This window comes from Macaca nemestrina, chromosome 6, assembly GCF_043159975.1.
Source record: "Macaca nemestrina isolate mMacNem1 chromosome 6, mMacNem.hap1, whole genome shotgun sequence".
NCBI classification, from domain to species: Eukaryota; Metazoa; Chordata; class Mammalia; order Primates; family Cercopithecidae; genus Macaca; species Macaca nemestrina.
The window spans coordinates 48509676-48531441 of record NC_092130.1 but is presented as its reverse complement, the minus strand read 5'-3'; the positions used below and the strand labels follow the sequence as shown (position 1 = coordinate 48531441).

At 36.4% G+C, this 21766-nt stretch overlaps 1 protein-coding gene across 1 annotated transcript in view; it reads right to left on the bottom strand.

Annotated features, from left to right (window-relative positions):
- The window catches only part of LOC105467193 (meiotic kinetochore factor), a 136120-nt gene that overhangs the window by 93674 nt on the left and 20680 nt on the right, over positions 1–21766 (bottom strand). Inside the window, exons 6-8 of the mRNA XM_071097804.1 lie at positions 18152–18271; positions 13200–13239; positions 8174–8238 (exon numbers count right to left, since the gene is read on the bottom strand). Of these exons, the coding sequence (XP_070953905.1) occupies positions 8174–8238; positions 13200–13239; positions 18152–18271 (225 nt within the window). The remainder of the gene's footprint in view (positions 1–8173; positions 8239–13199; positions 13240–18151; positions 18272–21766) is intronic.

Genomic DNA, 21766 nt, shown 5'->3' with positions numbered 1-21766 from the left:
CATGTGCCATGTTGGTGTGCTGCACCCATCAACTCGTCATTTACATTAGGTATATCTCCTAATGCTATCCCTCCCCCATCCCCACAATAGGCCCCCATGTGTGATGTTCCCCTTCCTGTGTCCAAGTGATCTCATTGTTCAACTCCCACCTATGAGTGAGAATATGTGGTGTTTGGTTTTCTATTCTTGTGATAGTTTGCTGAGAATGATGGTTTCCAGCTGCATCCATGTCCCTACAAAGGACACAAACTCATCCTTTTTATGGCTGCATAGTATTCCACGGTGTATATGTGCCACATTTTCTTAATCCAGTCTGTCACTGATGGACATTTGGGTTGATTCCAAGTCTTTGCTATTGTGAATAGTGCTGCAATAAACATACATGTGCATGTGTCTTTAGAGCAGCATGATTTATAATCCTTTGGGTATATACCCAGTAATGGGATGGCTGGGTCAAATGGTATTTCTATTTCTAGATCCTTGAGGAGTTGCCACACTGTTTTCCATAATGGTTAAACTAGTTTACAGTCCCATCAACAGTGTAAAAGTGTTCCTATTTCTCCACATCCTCTCCAGTACCTGTTGTTTCCTGATTTTTTAATGATTGCCATTCTAACTGGTGTGAGATGGTATCTCATTGTGGTTTTGATTTGCATTTCTCTGATGGCCAGTGATGATGAGCATTTTTTCATGTGTCTGTTGGCTGTATGAATGTCTTCTTTTGAGAAGTGTCTGTTCATATCCTTTGCCCATTTTTTGATGGGGTTGTTTGTTTTTTTCTTGTAAATTTGTTTGAGTTCTTTGTAGATTCTGGATATTAGCCCTTTGTCAGATGAGTAGATTGCAAAAATTTTTTTCCCATTCTGTAGGTTGCCTGTTCACTCTGGTGGTGGTTTCTTTTGCTGTGCAGAAGCTCTTTAGTTTAATTAGATCCTATTTGTCAATTGTGGCTTTTGTTGCTGTTGCTTTTGGTGTTTTAGACATGAAGTCCTTGCCCATGCCTATGTCCTGAATGGTATTGCCTAGGTTTTCTTCTAGGGTTTCTATGGTTTTAGGTCTAACATTTAAGTCTCTAATCCATCTTGAATTAATTTTTGTATAAGGAGTAAGGAAAGGATCCAGTTTCAGCTTTTTACTTATGGCTAGCCAATTTTCCCAGCACCATTTATTAAATAGGGAATCTTTTCCCCATTTCTTGTTTTTGTCATATTTGTCAAAGATAAGATGGCTGCAGATGTGTGGTACTATTTCTGAGGGCTCTGTTCTGTTCCATTGGTCTATATCTCTGTTTTGGTACCAAACAAAACCATGCTGTTTTGGTTACTGTAGCCTTGTAGTATAGTTTGAAGCCAGGTAGTATGATGCTTCCAGCTTTGTTCTTTTGGCTTAGGATTGTCTTGGCAATGCGGGGTCTTTTTTGGTTCCATATGAACTTTAAAGCAGTTTTTTCCAATTCTGTGAAGAAAGTCATTGGTAGCTTAATGGGGATGGCATTGAATCTATAAATCACCTTGGGCAGTATGGCCATTTTCACAATATTGATTCTTCCTATCCATGAGCACGGTATGTTCTTCCATTTGTTTGTGTCCTCTTTTATTTCACTGAGCAGTGGTTTGTAGTTCTCCTCGAAGAGGTCCTTTACATCCCTTGTAAGTTGGATTCCTAGGTATTTTATTCTCTTTGAAGCTATTGTGAATGGGAGTTCATTCATGATTTGGCTCTCTGTTTGTCTGTTACTGGTCCCAAGACTAAACCAGGAAGAAACTGAATCCCCGAATAGACCAATAGCAGGCTCTGATATTGAGGCAATAATTAATAGCCTACCAACCAAAAAAAAAGTCCAGGACCAGACAGATTCACAGCCGAATTCTACCAGAGGTACAAGGAGGAGCTGGTACCATTCCTTCTGAAACTATTCCAATCAACAGAAAAAGAGGGAATCTTCCCTAACTCATTTTATGAGGCCAACATCATCCTGATACCAAAGCCTGGCAGAGACACAACAAAAAGAGAATTTTAGACCAATATCCTTGATGAACATCGATGCAAAAATCCTCAATAAAATACTGGCAAACCAAATCCAGCAGCACATCAAAAAGCTTATCCACCATGATCAAGTGGGCTTCATCCCTGGGATGCAAGGTTGGTTCAACATACACAAATCAATAAACATAATCCAGCATATAAACAGAACCAAAGACAAAAACCACATGATTATCTCAATAGATACAGAAAAGGCCTTTGACAAAATTCAACAGCCCTTTATGCTAAAAACTCTCAATAAATTTGGTATTGGTGGAACATATCTCAAAATAATAAGAGCTATTTATGACAAACCCACAGCCAATATCATACTGAATGGGCAAAAACTGGAAGCATTCCCTTTGAAAACTGGCACAAGACAGGGATGCCCTCTCTCACCACTCCTATTCAACATAGTGTTGGAAGTTCTGGCTAGGGCAATCAGGCAAGAGAAAGAAATAAAGGGTATTCAGTTAGGAAAAGAAGTCAAATTGTCCCTGTTTGCAGATGACATGATTGTATATTTGGAAAACCCCATAGTCTCAGCCCAAAATCTCCTTAAGCTGATAAGCAACTTCAGCAAAGTCTCAGGATACAAAATCAATGTGCAAAAATCTATTATTAAAAAGCAAAAAAAAAAAAAATACAACAGATACTGACAAAGTTGCAGAGAAAACAGAATGCTTATATACTGCTAATGGGAGTGTAAATTATTTCAAACATTGTGGAAAGCAGTGTGGGTAATTCCTCAAACAGCTAAAAACAGAACTACCATTTGACCCAGAAATTCCATTATTGGGTATTTACCCAAAGGAATATAACTTATTCTACCATAAAGACACATACAAGCATATATTTATCATAGCACTATTCACAATAGCAACGACATGGAATCAACCTAAATGTTCATCAATGGTAGACTGGAGAAAAAAATGTGGTACATATACACCATGGAATGCTATGCAGCCATACAAAAGAATATATCCTCAGCAGCAACACAGATACATCTGGAGGCCATTATCCTAAGCAAACTAATACAGGAACAGAAAACCAAACACTGCACAGTCTCACTTATAAGTGGGACCTAAACACTGGGTATATATGGACAGAAAGAAGGAACAACAGACACTGGGGCCTACTTGAGGGTGAGAGGAGGGTGACTATTGAAAAAATACCTATCAGGTACTATGCTTATTACATAAATGATGAAATAATCTGCTCACCAAACCACCGCGACACACAATTTATCTATGTAACAAATGAGATATGTGTACACCTGAATCTAAAAGATAAAAAATAATGAGGAATTTTAGAAACTAATAAACACATGAAAATTAAACAATATGCTCCTGAATGACTAGTGAGTCAATGAAGAATTAAGATGGAAACTGAAAATATTCTTGAAACAAATCATAATGGAAATACAACATACCAAAACCTACAGCATACAGTGAAAGCAGTACTAACAGGGAAATTTACAGTTATAAATGCTTATATCAAAAATAATAAAAACATCAAATAAACAAGCTAACAATGCATCTTAAAGAACTAAAAAAGAGCAAACAAACCCAAAATTAGTAGGAGAAATAAAAAAGATCAGAGCAGAAACAAATGAATTTGAAAACAATACAAAAAAGAAATGAAACAAAAAATTGGTTTCTTGTAAAAAAAAAACTGACAAACCTGTAGCCAGACTAAGAAACAAGAGAGAAAACCCAATTAAACAAAGTCAGAGATTAAAAGGGAGACATTACAACTGATACCGCAGACATTAGAAGTATCATTAGTATCTACTATGAGCAACTACATCCAGTAGACATACGTAATCTAGTGTGACTGAACCATGAAGCAATCCAAAACCTTGGGCTGGGCGGGTGGCTCACGCCTGTAATCCCAGCACTTTGGGAGGATGAGGTGGGCGGATCACGAAGTCAGGAGTTCGAGACCAGCCTGACCAACATGGTGAAACCCCATCTCTACTAAAAATACAAAAATTAGCCGGGTGTGGTGGCGTGCGCTTGTAATCTCAGCTTCTCAGGAGGCTGAGGCAAGAGAATCACTTGAACCCGGGAGTCAGAGGTTGCAGTGAGCTGAGATTGAGCCATTGCACTCCAGCCTGAGCAACAGAGTGAGACTCCGTCTCAAAATAAATAAATAAATAAAATAAATCCAAAATCTGAACAGGACAATAAAAGTAACAAGATTGAAGCTATAATAAAAAGTCTCCTGGTAAAGAAAAGTCCAGGACCTAGTGGCTTCACTGTTGAACTCTACCAAATATTTAAAGAAGACCTAATACCAATCCTACTCAAACTGTTCCAAAAAATAGAGGATGAGGGAGTACTGCCAAACTCATTCAATGCAATCAGTATTACCCTGATACGAAAACCAGACAAAGATATATCAAAAAAAGAAAACTATAGGCCAATGTCTCTGATAAATATTGATGTAAAAATCCTCAACAAAATAATATCAAACTGAATTCAACAACTTATTAAACAGATCATTCTTCAAGACCAAGTGGGATTTACCCCAAGGATGCAAGGATAATTCAACATATGCAAATCAATCAATATGATACATCATATCAACAGAATAAAGGAAAACACCGTATGATCATTTAAATTATGCTAGAAAATCATGTGATAAAATTCAACATCCCTTCATGATAAAAATTCTCAAAACACTACGTACAGAAGGAACATACCTCAATATAATAAAAGCCAATATATGACAGACCTACAGCTAGTATCATACGAAATGGGGAAAAACTGAAAGCCTTTCTTTGTAAATCTGGAACAAGACACGATGCTCACTTTCACCATTATTATTCAACATAGTATCGGAAGTCTTAGCTAGAGCAGTCAGACAAGAGAAAGAAATAAAGGGCATCCAAATTGTAAAGGAAGAAGTCAAATTATCTTTGTTTGCAGATGACATGATCTTATAATTAAAAGAAAAACTAAAGATTCCATCAAAAAACTAGTAGAACTGATAAATAAATTAGGAAAGTTACTGATACAAAATCAACATACAAAAATCAGTGGCATTTTCATATGCCAACTGTGAACAATCCGAAAAAGAAATCAAGAAAGTAATACCATTTACAAGAGCAACAAATAAACTAAAATATCTAGGGCTTAACCAAAAATCTGAAAGATCTCTACAATGAAAACTATGAAACACTGACACAAGAAATTGAAGAAGACAGTAAAAAATTGGAAAGATATTCCATGTTCATGGACTGAAAAATCAATATTGTTAATATGGCCACACAACCCAAAGCAATCTGTAGGTTTAATGCAATCCCTATCAAAATACCAATGAAATTCTTCCCACAAATAAAACAAAGTACTAAAATTTATATGGAACACAAAAGACCCAGAATAGTCAAAGCTATCCTGAGCAAAAATAACAAAACTGAGAAATCACATTACTTGACTTTAAATTATACTATGGCACTACAGTAACCCAAACAGCATGGTACTGACATAAAAAACAGACACATAGACCAAGGAATCAGAAAAGGGAACCCATAGATAAATCTGTACATCTACACTGAACTCATTTTTTTACAAAGGTGCCAAGGACATTCTTTGGGGAAGGGCCAGTTTCTTTAATAAGGTGCTTGGAAAACTGGATAGCTACATGGAAAAGAATGAAACTAGACCCTTGTCTGTTGCCATATGAAAAATCAAATTAAAATGGATTAAAAACTTTAAGACCTCAAACTATGAAACTACTACAAAAAAAACATTGGGGAAAGTCTCTAGGACATTGGGCTGGGCAATGATATCTTGAGTAATACCCCGCAAACACAGGCAACCAAAGCAAAATGACAAATGAGATTACATCAAATTAAAATGCTTCTGCACAGCAAAGGAAACAATCAATAAAGTGAAAGACAACCCATAGAATGGGGGAAAATACTTGCAAACTACTTCACCTAATTAGGGATTAATAACCAGAATATATAAGGAGCTCACACTACTCTATAGGAAAAACAAAAATCTAATAATCCAATTAAAAATGAGCAAAAGACCTAAACAGATATTTCTCAAAAGAAGACATACAAGTGGCAAACAGGTATATGAAAAGGTGCTCAATATCATTGATCATCAGAGAAATGCAAATCAAAACTACAATATCATATCATCTTACCCCAGTTAAAATGGCTTTCATCCAAAAGTCAGCCAATAACAGATGCTGGTGAGGATGCAGAGAAAAGGGAACCCTTGTATACTGCTAGTGGGAATGTAAATTAATATAACCACTATGGATAACTGTTGGGAGGTTCCTCGAAAACATAAAAATAGAGATATGATATGATCCAGCGATCCTACTGCTGAGTATATATGCAGAGATATCATATGATCCAGCAATCCTACTGCTGAGTATATATGCAAACAAAAGGAAATCAGTATATCAAAGAGGTATCTGCACTCCCACATTTGTTTCAGCACTATTCACAACAGCCAAGATTTGGAAGCAACCTAAGTGTCCATCAACAGATGAATGGATAAAGAAAACGTGGTACATAAACACAATGGAGTACTATTCAGCCATAAAAAAGAATGAGATCTTGTCATTTACCATAACATGACTGAAACTGAAGGTCATTATGATAAGTGAAATAAACCAGGCACAGAAGGACAAACATCGCTTGTTCTCACATATTTGTGGGATCTAAAATCAAAACAATTGAACTCATGGAGACAGAGAATAGAAGGATGGTTACCAGAGGCTGGGAAGGATAGTTGGGGAGGGTGAGTGGTTTGTAGGGAAGGTGGGGATAGTTAACGGGTACAAAAAAAAAAAGTTAGAAAGAATGAATAAGACCTAGTATTTGCTAGCACAACAGGGTGACTGTAGTAAAAAATAATTTAATTATACATTTAAAAATAACTAAGAGTATAACTGTATTATTTGTAACTCAAAGGATAAATGCTTGAGGGCATGCATACCCTACTTACCCTGATACGATTATTATGCATCGAATACCTGTATTAAAATATCTCATGTAAGCCATAAACATATATACCATCTACATATCCACAAATGTTAATAAAAAAATTTTTTAAAGAAATGTGTAAAAAAATCTCTAGAGTCAGAAGTGACTTATTTAATTTTAAATTTTAAGTTACCATATAAAAGTAAAGATACAAAAACATACAGAATTCAAGAATCCCTATTCTGCCCTACCATCAAGCTTTGTAAATATTTTCCACAGCTAAAGCGACACTTTTTATTGGGCAAAACCTAGGTAAAATCATGGTTGTTTTTGGTACACTTACCACTTTCTTTTTAATTAGTGCTCATCTGTTATTCACACATACCCTTATTCTTTGATATGTAAAACAAACCCTTCTTCCAATGCTAACCCTCCCGGGTAGAAGGTATTGCTCCTTCCAAGGATTTTGTGCTTTTACAAGATTAGTTTTCATCACTAGACTAATTTTGCTTAGAACAGAAAGTATATTAATTGTTTTATACATACAGTTCCTAACTTAATGTGTGGCATTTAGTAAATGCTCATTAAGATAACTTCTTAAAATGAAGATTATGCAAATATATATTCATACAAACATTTACAACCATCAACAGCAAAATCAGAAATTCTTCAAGTTTACTCTCAAATGGATGCTATAAAACTTGATGCAGGAAACACAGAAAAATCTGAGATACAGCAGAGGTTAATTAGGATGTAAATGTCTTGCTAAATTTATCCTAATTGTAAACTACATAAGGGTTAATAATGCAAGACACTTTGCTGATCCCTTTATTTTTCAATCATTATGCATAACTACAATATATGTTTACTTATTGTTCTCTCCTACAACTGAAATCTACAAGGGAAGGAAAAGTGCATCACTTCCACTAGTATACATAACAATGTCTAGTATGGAGTTCATATTCATTAAATGTTTATTAAATGAATAAATGATTGATGCTGTGGGGACAGTTAAGACCCACTTTCTGATCCCACATATCTTCATTTCTTAAATACAACCAAGCTAAAAAGTACTCGGTTCACTGGGCTACTAACTTTGTTAATAATGCATGTTGCAGGTAGCAAAAATAAATACAGAACCATGTATTTTAACAGAAGTATTACAATTACTACAGAAAAAATTAGTTTCATATTTATTACCTGATTCTGAATTTGAAGCACACTTTGCTTTTGGAGACACATTTTGATTTGCTACTGTCATCAATCTATAACAAGAACAAACTAGTTAGTGGTATTTTCTAAATCTTTCAGTAACTTTCAAAAATCCTCAAATAATATTTAAAATAAAGATATTTATTTGTGATTAATTATCCTGTGGGAAAATATACAGTTGCTGAGAAAAATGTTACAGTATTTATATGAACAAATAGGTTAATTAAAAAGGCAACATATTTATACATATATGAGTGTGAAGCAATGTGTGTAGAGGACAGGGCATAGTGTTTAGAATAAGACAGACCTTGCTTTAAACCCCAGTTCCACTACTCACACTTGAGTGGCCTTTAGAAAGCTACTTAGCCTGCCTTGAGTCTTGGTTACCTCATTTATGCAAAAGGGATAGCATTCCTGTTTCCTAAGATTCTTATGGAAAGAATTTTAAGACATATGATAGATTGATGATGATGATGATGATGATGGTATTATTATTATTATTGAAAGAGGGTCTTGCTCTGTTACCCAGGCTAGACTGCAGTAAAAGATGTTTTTGAAATTAATATCCTGGGTTTTTTTTGTACTTCTACAAACTAGACCACCCCCAATTCTATCTAAATGTGTAGGAAAGGACTAGCTATCACAAAAGGAATAAATACCAAAGGATCAAAGCTCAGCCTTTGACCACAAAAATGGGATTTCTGAGTCCCTAGCAAGAAAATGCAGTTGAAAACCAAATGTGAGAAGGGGATTTTCTAAATTTCAATACTGATTAATTGAATAGTTGAACTCAATAAACAGAAACAATTTTATTCTTTCATATTTCCCTTTAAACGTATCCTGTCAAAATAGTACTTTCTTGCCCTGAATGAACTTCCAGGTAGATTTCTTTTTACTAATGCCTTTCTGGCATTCTCTTGTAATAAGTAGCTATTTTTAGGTAACACAAAGTTCGGTGTAATATTACAAATCCAAACTCTTCTTATGCAATTTAAAATTTTTTCCTTTTCTCAGCTTGGGCATGATTTAGACTCAGAATATGCTGTGGGAAGAGCAACCACTATTGGTTTTGTCTCTGTTTCTTGTTCTTTTCCCTTGCCTATTTGGAAACTACACTTTGGTTTCCCCTGGAAGTGAATTATAGGAAAGGAGTTTTAGAAATGTACAGGAAAGGTCTTTTTCAATCTTGACTGAACAGTTATGGGCCATTGGTATCTCTAGGATACGACAGGTAATCAAATGTGGACTCTTTCAAACCTGAAGTATTCTGAAGGGTTCTTTGGAGGTTTACCTGTCACTGGAACTCTACCTACCACTGGAGCTCTCTCACTTGCTGCTTTTTATCACCTCCTCAGCTTTTGCCTTTGATGACAGAACCTCCAACTGCTTTTGAGTGAGGTTACTTCATCCTTTGCAGGAAGTCATATTGGGCATAATCGCTTTCAAGATGATCCATAATTAGCCCCATTCTATGGAATCCATATTTGGCCTATTGGCATTATGCACAAATCTTTGTCATGTCAAACTCTGGAAGAATATCTAGCTTTCTCTTTATTCTGCCATTCCAAAACACCTAACAGACCCTCTTGCCTTTAGACTTTTCAGGTATGAGTCAGAAAGTAACTCCCAGGGACATATGTTGAACCTTCCAAATGGTCCTCTTGGAGCTTCCTTTCTTGTATTGAGGTGAGGGAGAAGTCTCCTCGCTCCATATGACACCAATAATAGCTCTTATCAAAGAAATATGTATTCTTGAACTTTTCATCTTTTTCTTAGCCTTTTCTTAGTTTGAAGATGAGTAATAAGCTAATGCTGGTAGAATTGGGTTTTGACCTCACCTTTTACAAACTCCACATAGATAATTCTACACAGAATAAGGAATGGGAGTACTTGTCAATGATTTGTTTTCATCAGTAAGGCAACTGTCCAAACTCTAAGACAACATGAAAACCACATTTAACATTTTGCTACACTCCTCAAGTTCCTATTAATATATGTAAGTTAAAACACAACTACAGAATTCTACTATTAGCCATTGCTATGGTTTGAATGTTTGTCTCCTCCAAAATTCGTGTTGAAATTTAATCTCCAATGTGGCAGTATTGAGAGACAGGGACTTTAAGAGGTGACTGGATCATGAGTGCTCTGCCTTCATAAATGGATTAAGCCATTCATGGATTAATGAAGTAATGGATTAATATGTTATCATGGGAATGGTATGATTGGCTTTACAAGAGGAAAAAGAGACACCAGAGCTACTATATTCAGTCGTTCAGTCCCTTTGCTATGTGATGCCCTGTGCCACTTCGGGACTCTGCAGAGAGTCCCCACCAGCAAGAAGGCCCTCACTAACTGCAGCCCCTTGACCTTAGAATTCTTAGCCTCCATAACTGTAAGAAATAAATTCCTAGCCAGGCATGGTGGCACATGTTTGTAGTCCTATTTACTCAGGAGGCTGACTGAGGCTGGAAGATCACTTGAACCCAGGAGTTTAAGGTTACAGTGAGCTATGATGGTGCCACTGCACTCCAGCCTGGGCAACAGAGTAAGACTCTGTTTCTAAAAAAAAAAAGAAAGAAGAAAGAAAGGAAAGAAGGAAGGGAGGAAGAAGATGGACAGACAGATGGAAGGAAGGAGAGAGAGAGGGAGGGAGGGAGGGATGGGGAGAGAGAGAGAAAGAAAAAGAGAAGAAAAAGAAAAGAAAAAGAAAAAGGAAGGTGGTGGGAGAAGGGGAAGGGGAAGGAAATGAAAGGAAAGAAATTCTTTTTCTTTATAAATTACCCAGTTTCAGGTGTTTTGTAATAAGCAACAGAAAACAGACTAAGACAACCATATGATACAGAAAAAGCTAAGGAAGTTAACAAAGATAGATCTCTCCTCCACACCTTCCAGTCTACAGCATTATTCCAAAGAGAAGTGGGGCAAAGACTTAGGAAACAAGCAGACAATGGGAGCTGACTTTTCTCCTCAAGGCCCAAATATGGAGACGGGGTAATAAATGGGAGGATGACATTAGAAGAGGTGAAGAGAAAGCCAAAAGGAGAGGGGGTATGTACTAACTCCCTGTTTAGAACTCTAGGAGATGTCCATACAGGGTGGAAACAACATAACAAGAAGAGCTGGGGATGTTTAGGCAGAGAGGGGGCATCAGTTAGCTCTCCTGAGATTCTCTTAATGCCTGGGCATTGAGAACAAGTTCTCAAGGTTCCGTACACCAAGAGCAATGAAGAAGGTGGCCAAATTTACAGCCAAAACACCTGGCATAGGAGTGCTGTGGTGAGGTGACTCTACTACAAAGGTTGTAGAAAGCCACCTAATCAAAGTCTGGATACAGGACTTCAATGAGACTCAAAGGGTTTGGGAGAGCAACAAAAACCAAGTTGAGGTAAAATCAGCAATGGAGGACCTTAGGTCCTAAATAAGGCCTTAAGTTTATGAGTCAATGATTTTTTCAGTGGAGTCCAGACCTGGTATAGAACCAGTCTAGAAGTCTTGCAGCAAGAATCAGTAAAAATCCAGAGACAGTTATGGGATTCCAGATACCCTCAGATCCTAACCTTACCTTTTCCCCAGCACTGCTACAAGGCTACGTAAGGTCTGCCACTATTCCTACACACTTACATTTAGGGTGACTATTTGTCCAAACTGGAACATTTCTGAGAGTACAAGGGTACTCTGTTAAGAATTATGTCAGAAAAACAGGCATATACTGAGACTGCCCAGGCAGATAAAGGGGTATGATCGCTTACCAATATGCCATTCTTAGGACTATGGAATGGGGAGAAAATCTAAGGTTCAGCATTCACCCAAAAAGGACTTCTGACCAGAAGTAAATGGATGACAATAAGTAAGTTTAACTCATTATTTCCCAGCTAAATAGGGGAGAAGGGTGATGAGGGTTTAAGAGAAGTTTAGATGAGTTATTTTAAAAAATAAATGAAGCTATATTTTCTTTGCACATATAAGTGGTAGGTTTTATTTTTCAAAGAGAGGTCAGTATTTAGGTGAGACAGGAAATAGTCTCAGATACACATAATCAAGTGTTTTATTACATGTGCTCCATTTCAATACATAGACAACAGTCATTAAAGTGGATCTGCAAAGAAGTTATAGCAATATAAATAAAACCCCCTTTCTCCATTAGCTACTATGTCAAAGTTGTAGGGGTTTTACTTTGTGAATGTGCTACTTAAATAAAGAGAATACCAGATGTCTAGTAGACAATAGGCGCTCAAATCTGGTATCATTATTATCCAAATACCATTCTATCCTCCTTAAGAATGTATTATATTATAAATTGCGGAAGGAATTTTTTTAAGTGACTCCATCATCATCTCTGGTGACCTTAGTCATTTATATTTACAATTTTCACTGTCATTTACTGAAGGACAATTCACCCAAAAACAACAGTAACAGATTTTATTTTCTTCAGAAAATTCTCACCATTTAGATACAGGAATATTCATAAAGAGGCTATCATACTAACGCTACTCTCTTCTCACGCTACATACATTTCCCAAGGAGACAACTATGCCTTCAGCCCAGGACTTTTCCCTTGCTCTCTGGGCTGGGCCATCCAACTCATTGTTGGACACCTCCACTTCAAAGTGCTGTCGGTACCTCAGTGTTACCCCAACCCACTCCTGCTTTTTCATTTGTGTTCCCTCACCTAGTGAATAAGTTTTCATCCAATTTCCTAAGTCAGAGGGCTGAGGGCCAACTTGGATTTTGACTTCTTCCAATCTGTCATTAAAAACTATTGACTATCCCTCTTGAATTTTTCTCAAACTTTTCCTTTTTGCTATCATTGCTGAGGGCAGAGATTTTGTTTTTAATCAATTTCAATTTTGTTCACTACTATATCTCTAGCAATTACAACAGTCCTGACATATAGTGAGTCCTCAACAAATAATAAATGAACACCTGAGTTTGTGGACTAACAATCATATTTGCTATATAACTATTATAATACAGGGTTTCAGAAGCTCAACAATTTTAAGATTTTAATTCTTACGTTTCTCTGTGGCATTTCTGATAGTCTTCTGAAGAGGTACCTAGGAAAGAAAATAAAAGCAATCTATTAGAAATATAATTTGAAGACAAACCAGAGGCTAAAATTAGGTAAAAATGAATATTTTCCCCCAAGTGCAGTTTATTTTTATAACTTTTTAAATATTGTTTTTTTTGTCTGTCACTTAAATTAGGTAAAAATATTTTCAAAATATCAAAGTAAAAAAATGTTGCAAAATGTTACGAGATACAGGAGTCTCTCCCTTGTATTTGAATAGTTCTTTATAATTTTTGAAGTCTTTTTACATGTATTATCTTACTTGATTCTTACAACAATCCTGTCAGGTAAATATATCAATTTATTATCCCCATTTTACATATAAGAAAAAAATAACTGGTCGGATTACAAAACTAGGCTGGGTACAGTGGCTCACGCCTGTAATCCTAACACTTTGGGGAGCCAAGGCAGGTGGATCACCTGAGGTCAGGCATTCAAGACCAGCCTGGGCAACAAGGTGAAACCCCGTCTCTACTAAAAATACAAAAATTAGCTGGCCGTGGTGGCACACGCCTGTAATCCCAGCTATTTGGGAGGCTGAGGCACCAGAATTGCTTGAACCCAGGAAGTGGAGGCTGCAGTGAGCCGAGACTGCGCCACTGCACTCCAGCCTGGGCAACAGAGTGATACTCTGTCTCAAAAAAATAAAAAAATAGAAAACTAATAGTCAAATACTAGTCCAATACCAAATATATAGAAACGCATACTAGTAGATTGATTAGTCAAGAGAATTTCTGCCAGCCAACATTTGACTGCCTCAGGTACATTAAGATGTTAATAGAAATATAAAGAACCATGGGTATAGTTATCTAAAGAAATTAAAACCTTTAGTGGCTTTGGTACTTTGCTTATGTTAGATTAGGATTTTTAAATCTCACAAATTAAAGAGGAGACAAAGTGAATGATGCCTTTAAGCATTTCCTCAAAGGGAGGTTCTCAAAACAAATACAGTGGACCCTTATCATCTAGCATCTATTCTGTTTTTGCTGGTAAGAGTTGCCTCGTTTTTTTTCCCTGATGGTCCAGGCATAGCCTATAACTCAATGCTGTGAGAGCCCTGTATCTCCCTGGACAAAGTGACTGGTTCAGGGAAAGGCACATAAACTAATGAAGCCCATGTGTAAGGTCCAGGACTTCAGTTCAAATTGTTGGGAAAGAGAAGCACTTTTTTCAATGTATTGTGAGTATGTAAGCCCAGAGCCAGCAAAAGTTGCTCCAAGAAGGGACTTGTCTGAGAGCATAACTGACATAGAGGGATCCTGAGCCCAGGAGATAGAGAGGAATTGGATCCTACCAATATCATTTGAAACCCTGGATCAAATTGCCTATGTACCTGATTTATTGTTGAATTTTTCAGGTACATGTGGTAACAAATTCCCTTTTTAACCTAATACTGTTAGTTTTTTGACATTTGCAATGGACAAGAATCCTTACCAAAACATTTGCTAAAGAGACAGGCTGCTTCTTTGAGAACTTTATTTCAGCAAAGGAGTTGCCAAACTAAACATAAAACAGAAGACAAGGCCTTCAAACACTAGAAATATTGCCATCTAGACAGCTATCAACTTTCCAATAAAGGACCCCTAACTCAATGTTCTTTGACTAATATGACCCTTTCTTAGTGGCACGCTCTAATAGATGGGCTGCCAATATCCATTCCTACTCCCCTTCTTCATTTTCCTTGCCTTCTACCACAATAGAGGATAGGAAAGCAAAATACTTGGTTTCTCAGCCTCCCTGGTGGTAGATAAATGCATGACCCAGTTCTGGCCAATAGACCAAAGTAGAAGTCAGCTGGGAATTTCTAGGAAAGCTTTTCTTCTTTCAATAAAAGGATACATGTGGCGCTCAGCCTTCTCTCATTCTTTCTACCAGGAACATGGCTGTGACACCTAGAGTTTAGCAACCACCTTGCAACTATGGGGTAACAAACCAACACACTTGGTTGTATGTTGACATAAGACCCTATGATCTTGATGATATTAGTGAGTTGCTACATAGCTCTGGGCTGGTATGGGAGAAACATAAACCCAATATAAATTTTAAAAATTTTGCATGACAAAAAATACCATGAACAAAAAGACAACCAACAAACTGGGACAAAATATTCATAATATATACCACAGACAAAAAGCCAATATTCTTCAAATAAAAATGGCCCTTAAACATATGAAAAATGTTTAAACTCACATGTAATTATGAAAATGCAAGTTAAAATAGCACAGAGATACTATTTGTCACCTTTGAGAGTAGCAAAATTTTAAAAAAAAATGACAGCATATTCTGTTGGTAAGGATATAGGGAGACCAGCACTTTAACACACTGCTGTTTGGAATGCAAACTGTTACAATCCTTCTGGAGGAAAATTTGGCAATATCCAATAAAATGATAACCTTCTGACCCAGCTATCCTACCTCTGGAAATCTACCTTGAAGATACACTGCCAATAACATGAAAATATATATCATAAGTTTATTCATTGTGTATTGTTTATAATGGCAAAATATTGGGGAAAAACCTAAATACCCAATATATAGGTATTTTTGAATAAACAAAAGTACATCCACAGAGTGGAGTACTATGCAGCTGTAAAAAATAAGAGGAAGATCTCTATGTAAACTGATGTGGAGTGATTTCTAGTACATACTGTTAGGTGGAAAAATCAAAGTGAAAGAAGAGTAGCTATATAGCATGGTACCCTTCATGTAACAAAGAAGAGGATATAAAGAAATACATTGAGATCTCCTCATTTGTACAAAAGAAACACAGGAAGGATAAGCCAAAAACTAAAAAGACCAGTTACCCACAGTGGGTAAGTGAGAAAGGGGTAGAAAGAAGAGAAGAATGGTAGCAGGAAGAAGGAGAAAGTGATAATTTTCTGAGAATATCTTTTTATATAGCTATGACTCTAAAACCATAGTAATATTTCATATTCCTAAATACATACACAAAACCAAACAGGACAGGTGAATGCAAAAGTGAATCAATAACAAATGAGTATAGCTATACATATTACAAGTGAATAACTTCTCATATGTTAAGGGAGGTGGGGAGAAAATGAACTTACATAACTTTGGAAAATTAGTATTTTGACTGGATGCTGTAATGCTAAAGACAAAAAGAACTGTATGCAAATGCTGTAATTTATTTACTTAAATGTGTTTCTTACAGGGGCCTGGGTTAACACTTCTGAAACTACTCTATATATACTAGAAATAAATAAATAAATAAATATACAAATAAATAAATAAATGAATGAACGTATGATGAAAGTATTGGATTTCAAACCATAGAATAAATATCCCTGAGTCTACACTGAATTAGTAATCAAATAAATAAACAAATGGCAGAAAAGAGAAAGTTCTTCTTTTACAGTAGAATTCCAATTAATAAAAGTAGCAGTAAAGCATAGAATAAAAAATCACCATTGGACAAACACCACAGTAATAAAGGTTGAAGTCAACTGGCTGCTCTGATGGCTGCTAAAATTAGTGAAATACAGTTTCAGAAGAAAGAGAGTTTACAGTCTCAAACTATCTTTTTGTAGATATTCAAAAATTACAAAGAGAAAACAGCAATTTTTAATTGGAGAAATTCAGCAGATACCACCTTAACCAAATGATGAAATTTAACATCACCAGTAATAAGACATAATATTCTTCAAATAAAAATGAGAGGACAACATGAACCCTTTGATACGATATGATACACTGCAAAGGCACAACATAATTTCTGTGGTACTCTTACCAAAAACTGCATAACTTCATTCCTTTTTTTTTTTTTTTTTTCCAGAAGATCCATATTCTGTCACCCAGGCAGAAGTTCAGTGGTACAAACATGGTTCACTATAGCCTTGACCTCCTGTGCTCAAGTGATCCTCTCATTCTCCCACCTCAGCCTCCTGAGTAGCTGGGACTACAGGCGTGCACCACCACATCTGGCTCTTTTATTTTTTGTAGAGATACAGGTCTCACTATGTTGCCCAGGCTGGTCTCGAACTCCTGGCCTCAAGCAGTCCTCCCACATCAGTCTCCCGAAGTGCTGGGATTACAGGTGTCAGCCACTGCACCCAGCCATAACTTCATTCCTATCATGAGGAAACATCAAGACAAATCCCAACCAAGGGACATTCTACGAAATAACTCATCAGTAATCTGAAAGACTGAGGAACTATTACAAACTGCAGGAGACTAGGGAGAAGTAACAATTAAATGTGACATGGGATCCAGGATGGATCATGAAACAGAAAAAAGAAAGACTAAACGAAAAGTCTAAAAATAGTTCAAAATAAAAAGTTATAAAAGGCTGAGTGCAATGGCTCATGCTTATTATCTCAGCACTTTGGAAGGCCAAGGTAGAAGAATTGCTTGAGGCCAGGAGTTTGAGACCAGCCTGGGCAACATAGCGAGACTCCATCTCTACCAAAAATTGTTTAAATTACTTGTTGTGCCCGGGAGCAGTGGCTCACACCTGTAATCCTAGCACTTTGGGAAGCCAAGGCAGGCAGATCACCTGAGGTCAGGAGTTCAAGACTAGCCTGGCCAACATGGTGAAACCCCATCTTTACAAAAATACAAAAATTAACTGGGTGTGGTGGCACGCACCTGTAACCCTAGCTACTAGGGAGGCTGAGGCAGGAGAATTGCTTGAACCTGGGAGACAGAGGTTGCAGTGAGCCTAAATTGTGCCACTGCACTCCAGCCTGGGCAAAACAGTAAGACTCTGTCTCAAAATAAATAAATTTAAAAAGTAAACTAAACATACTTCTGCTATTATTAGATATTATCTGTAGCCAAAGGTAATCCAACTGATAAACTTAGCTTAGAAATCATTCAAGAGAAAAAATCCTTTGCTTTTCCAACATAGATAAGAAATGTTCCCCCGTGTGTGCAACTCACTTAAAATTGCAGAGACATTTGAAAACTGTGGTGCCTTCTCTATCGCTATTGCTTTACTGGTATCCAGAAGAGTAGAATTCTTCCACTGCATGTGTTCTTCCAAGTTGGGACACTCCCAGTCTAAAACAGCAGAGAAGAAATAGCGTAAGACTTTAAACAGCAGCCTACAAATGATGGGTTCCTTCCTACCCCACCTTAGGTCCCCAGCCCATACCAAATGATGGTATTATAATTGAAGGTTTTGGATGAGACAGAAAAAAAATAAGCTTTGACAGATCAATATACTAAATAATCTATGGTCTATTCTGGTTCTTTTACCCTGCCTTCCTTTCTAGACTTTTCCACCATAAGGATTATTGATCTAAGAGACAGGTAGCACACGTGTGAACTGCCTGTTATATTTTATATATGTCATACCTATGTACCATTAAAAATCACATCACTAAATAACATACAGTCAGCCCTTTGTATCTATGAGTTCCACATCTGTGGATTCAACCAACCATGGACTGAAAATATTCAGGAAAAAACTGCATCCATACTCAACATACACAGTCTTTTTTTTCTTGTCATTATTCTCCAAACAATACAGTATAACAACTATTTACATAGCATTTACATTGTATTAAGTATTATAAGTAATCTAAAGATTATTTAAAGTATATAGAAGAATGTGCATAGGTTACATGCAAATACCATGCCATTTTATATCAGGGACTTCAGCATCCACAGATTTTGGTATCCAAGGGAGGTTTTGGAACCAACCTCCATGGATACCAAGGGACAAACTGTACATAAACTGCTATTACTTAATATCAGTTTTAAGCTTTCTAGTGATTTCCCACTATGGAAGAATAAGACTATTCCCTGTATATTCGCCCACCCCACCTTTCCTACCCCTCCCATTGTATCTATAGTGTTATATATTAAGTTAGATCAATATTCATATAGACATATGATGATAAAATGTTTTTAAAAATGCTGTTTACTTTGGTGGTATATCAAAACTACCTTTTGTTTTTCCTGGAGTCAATACAAGTCCCTTTCCTCATCTGTTTAGTTTTATACATACACACACACATACACACACACTCTTTTGAGACAGAGTCTTGCTCTGTCGCCCAGGCTAGAGTGCAGTGGTGTGATCTCAGCTCATTGCAACCTCCGCCTCCTAGGTTCAAGCGATTCTCCTGCCTCAGACACCTGAGTAGCTGGGATTACAGGCACCCACCACCATGCCCAGCTAATTTTTGTATTTTTGTAGAGACAGAGTTTCGCCATGTTGGCCAGGCTTCTCTCGAACTCCTGACCTCAAGTGATTCGCCCGCCTCAGCCTCCCAAAGTGCTGTGATTACAGGCATGTGCCACCACTCCTGGTCTCTATACATGTTTTAATCTATTTAATCTCAAACACTACCAAATTGCATAAATCCATTCCATTTATTCCACTCCCTGGTGTTTTAGAATTTCATAATGCTGTGCCTTGGTGTTTTTCATCTACTGTACTAGGCACACTATGGTCCTTTTAACCCAGAAACTCACAATTTATAGCTCAAAAAATGTTCTTGAATATTCACTGATAATTTTCTTCCCTTTTTTCCATTATCTTTTCCTGGATCTCCTATTGTTTGACGGGATTTCATATACTGTTATTTTTTTCTCTAAATTTTAATCTTTTTTTCTTTATTTTCTCCTCTTTTTCCCTCCTTTTTTTCTTACGATTTTTTTTTTCTGGTAAATCTCAACTTAATATTTTAATCCCTTTACTGAGTTTTCCATTCTGCTATTGCATTTCATTGTTCTTAGAACAGCCTCTTTTTTATAGCATCCTATTCTTATTTAATGGATAAAATATACATTTTCTTATCTCAATGAAGATTTTAAAAAATATTTTCCTCTCCTTGTTCCTATTTCTCCTTGATTCTTTTTCCTCCTACTTAATTTCCTTGTTTCAAGATTTTTAAATTTTAAAAGTTTAAACATTTTAATTTTTAAAATTCCTTTTATAGTTAGAACACTTAACATGAGATCTACACTCAAACTTTTAAGTGTACAATCCAGTGTTGTTAACTAAAGGCACAGCATTCTATAGCAGCTCTCTAGAGCTCACTTCTACATGTGTAAGTGAAACTTAATATGGATTGATAGCAACTCCCAATTTTCCCTTCCTGCAAGATCCTGTCAAACATCATCCTACTCTCTGCTTCTATGAGTTTGGCTATTTTAGATAACTTATATAAGTGGAAATATCAAGTATTCGACCTTCTGTGACTGGCTTATTTCATTTAACATAACGTCCTCAAGGTTCATCCGTGCTGTCACAAATTGCAAGATTTCTTTCTTAAGGCTGAATAATATTCCATTGCATTTATACATCACATTTTCTTTATCCATTCATCTATCAACAAACATTAAGGTTTTTTCCACATCTCGGCTACTATGAATAATGCTGCAGTGAATAAGGGAGTGCTAATATCTCTTTGAGATCCTGATTTTAATTATTTTGGATATTCACACAGGGACTGATGGACCACATGGTCATTCTGTTTTCAATTTTTAGAGACACCTCCATACTGTTTCTATAGCTGCTGTGCCATTTTATAGTCCCACCTACAGTGTACAAGGGTTCTAAATTATCCACACCCTTGCCAACATTTGTTATCTTTTGTTTTTGTTTTTTGGTAATAGCCCTTTTAACAAGTGTGAGGTGATACTGTGGTTTTGATTTGCCTGTTTCTGATGATTAATGATGTTGAGCATTTTTTCATATGCTTGTTGGCTATTGCTGCTGCTGCTTTGGAGAAATATCTATTCAAGTTATTTGTCTATTTTTTAAATCAGGTTGTCTTTTTTGTTTAGTTTTGCTATTCAGTTATAAGAGTTCCTCATGCATTTTAGTTATTTACTCCTTTATCAGATATATGATTTACAAATATTTTCTTCCATTTTGGTATGTTGTCTCTTTACTCTGTTGATTGTTTCTTTTGCTGTTCAGAAGCTTTTGCTGTGCAGAAGTGATAATGTCTCACTTGTTACTGCTCTTGTTGCCTACACTTTTGGTATCATATCCATGAAATCACTGCTAAGACTAATGTTATGAAGCTTTTCCCCTATGTTTTCTTCTAGGAGTTTTATATGTAAGTATTTAATCCATTTTGAATTACTTCTTGTGTATTAGTGTCAATGTCCAATTTCATTACTTTGTATGTGGATATTCAGTTTTCCCAACAGCATTTGTTGAAGAAAGTATCCTTTCCTCATTGTGTATTCTTGGTACTCCATCCTGTCAAAGATAAGTTGGCCATATATGTATGGATTCATTTATCTTATGACAGTACCATACTGTTTGAATTACTATAGCATCACAATGTATTTTGAAATCAGGAAGTATGATGTTCCTACTTTGTTCTTCTCAAGACTGTTTCGGCTATTTGAGCTTCTTTGTAGTTCCATATACACTTCAGGGTTGCTTTGTTATTTCTATTAAAAAATGCCATTGAGATTTTGATAGAGATTGCATCCAATTTGTAGACTGCTTTGGGTGTATGGATATTTTAACAATATTAAGTCTTCCAACTCATAAACACGGGATGTGCGTCCATTTCTTTTTAAATT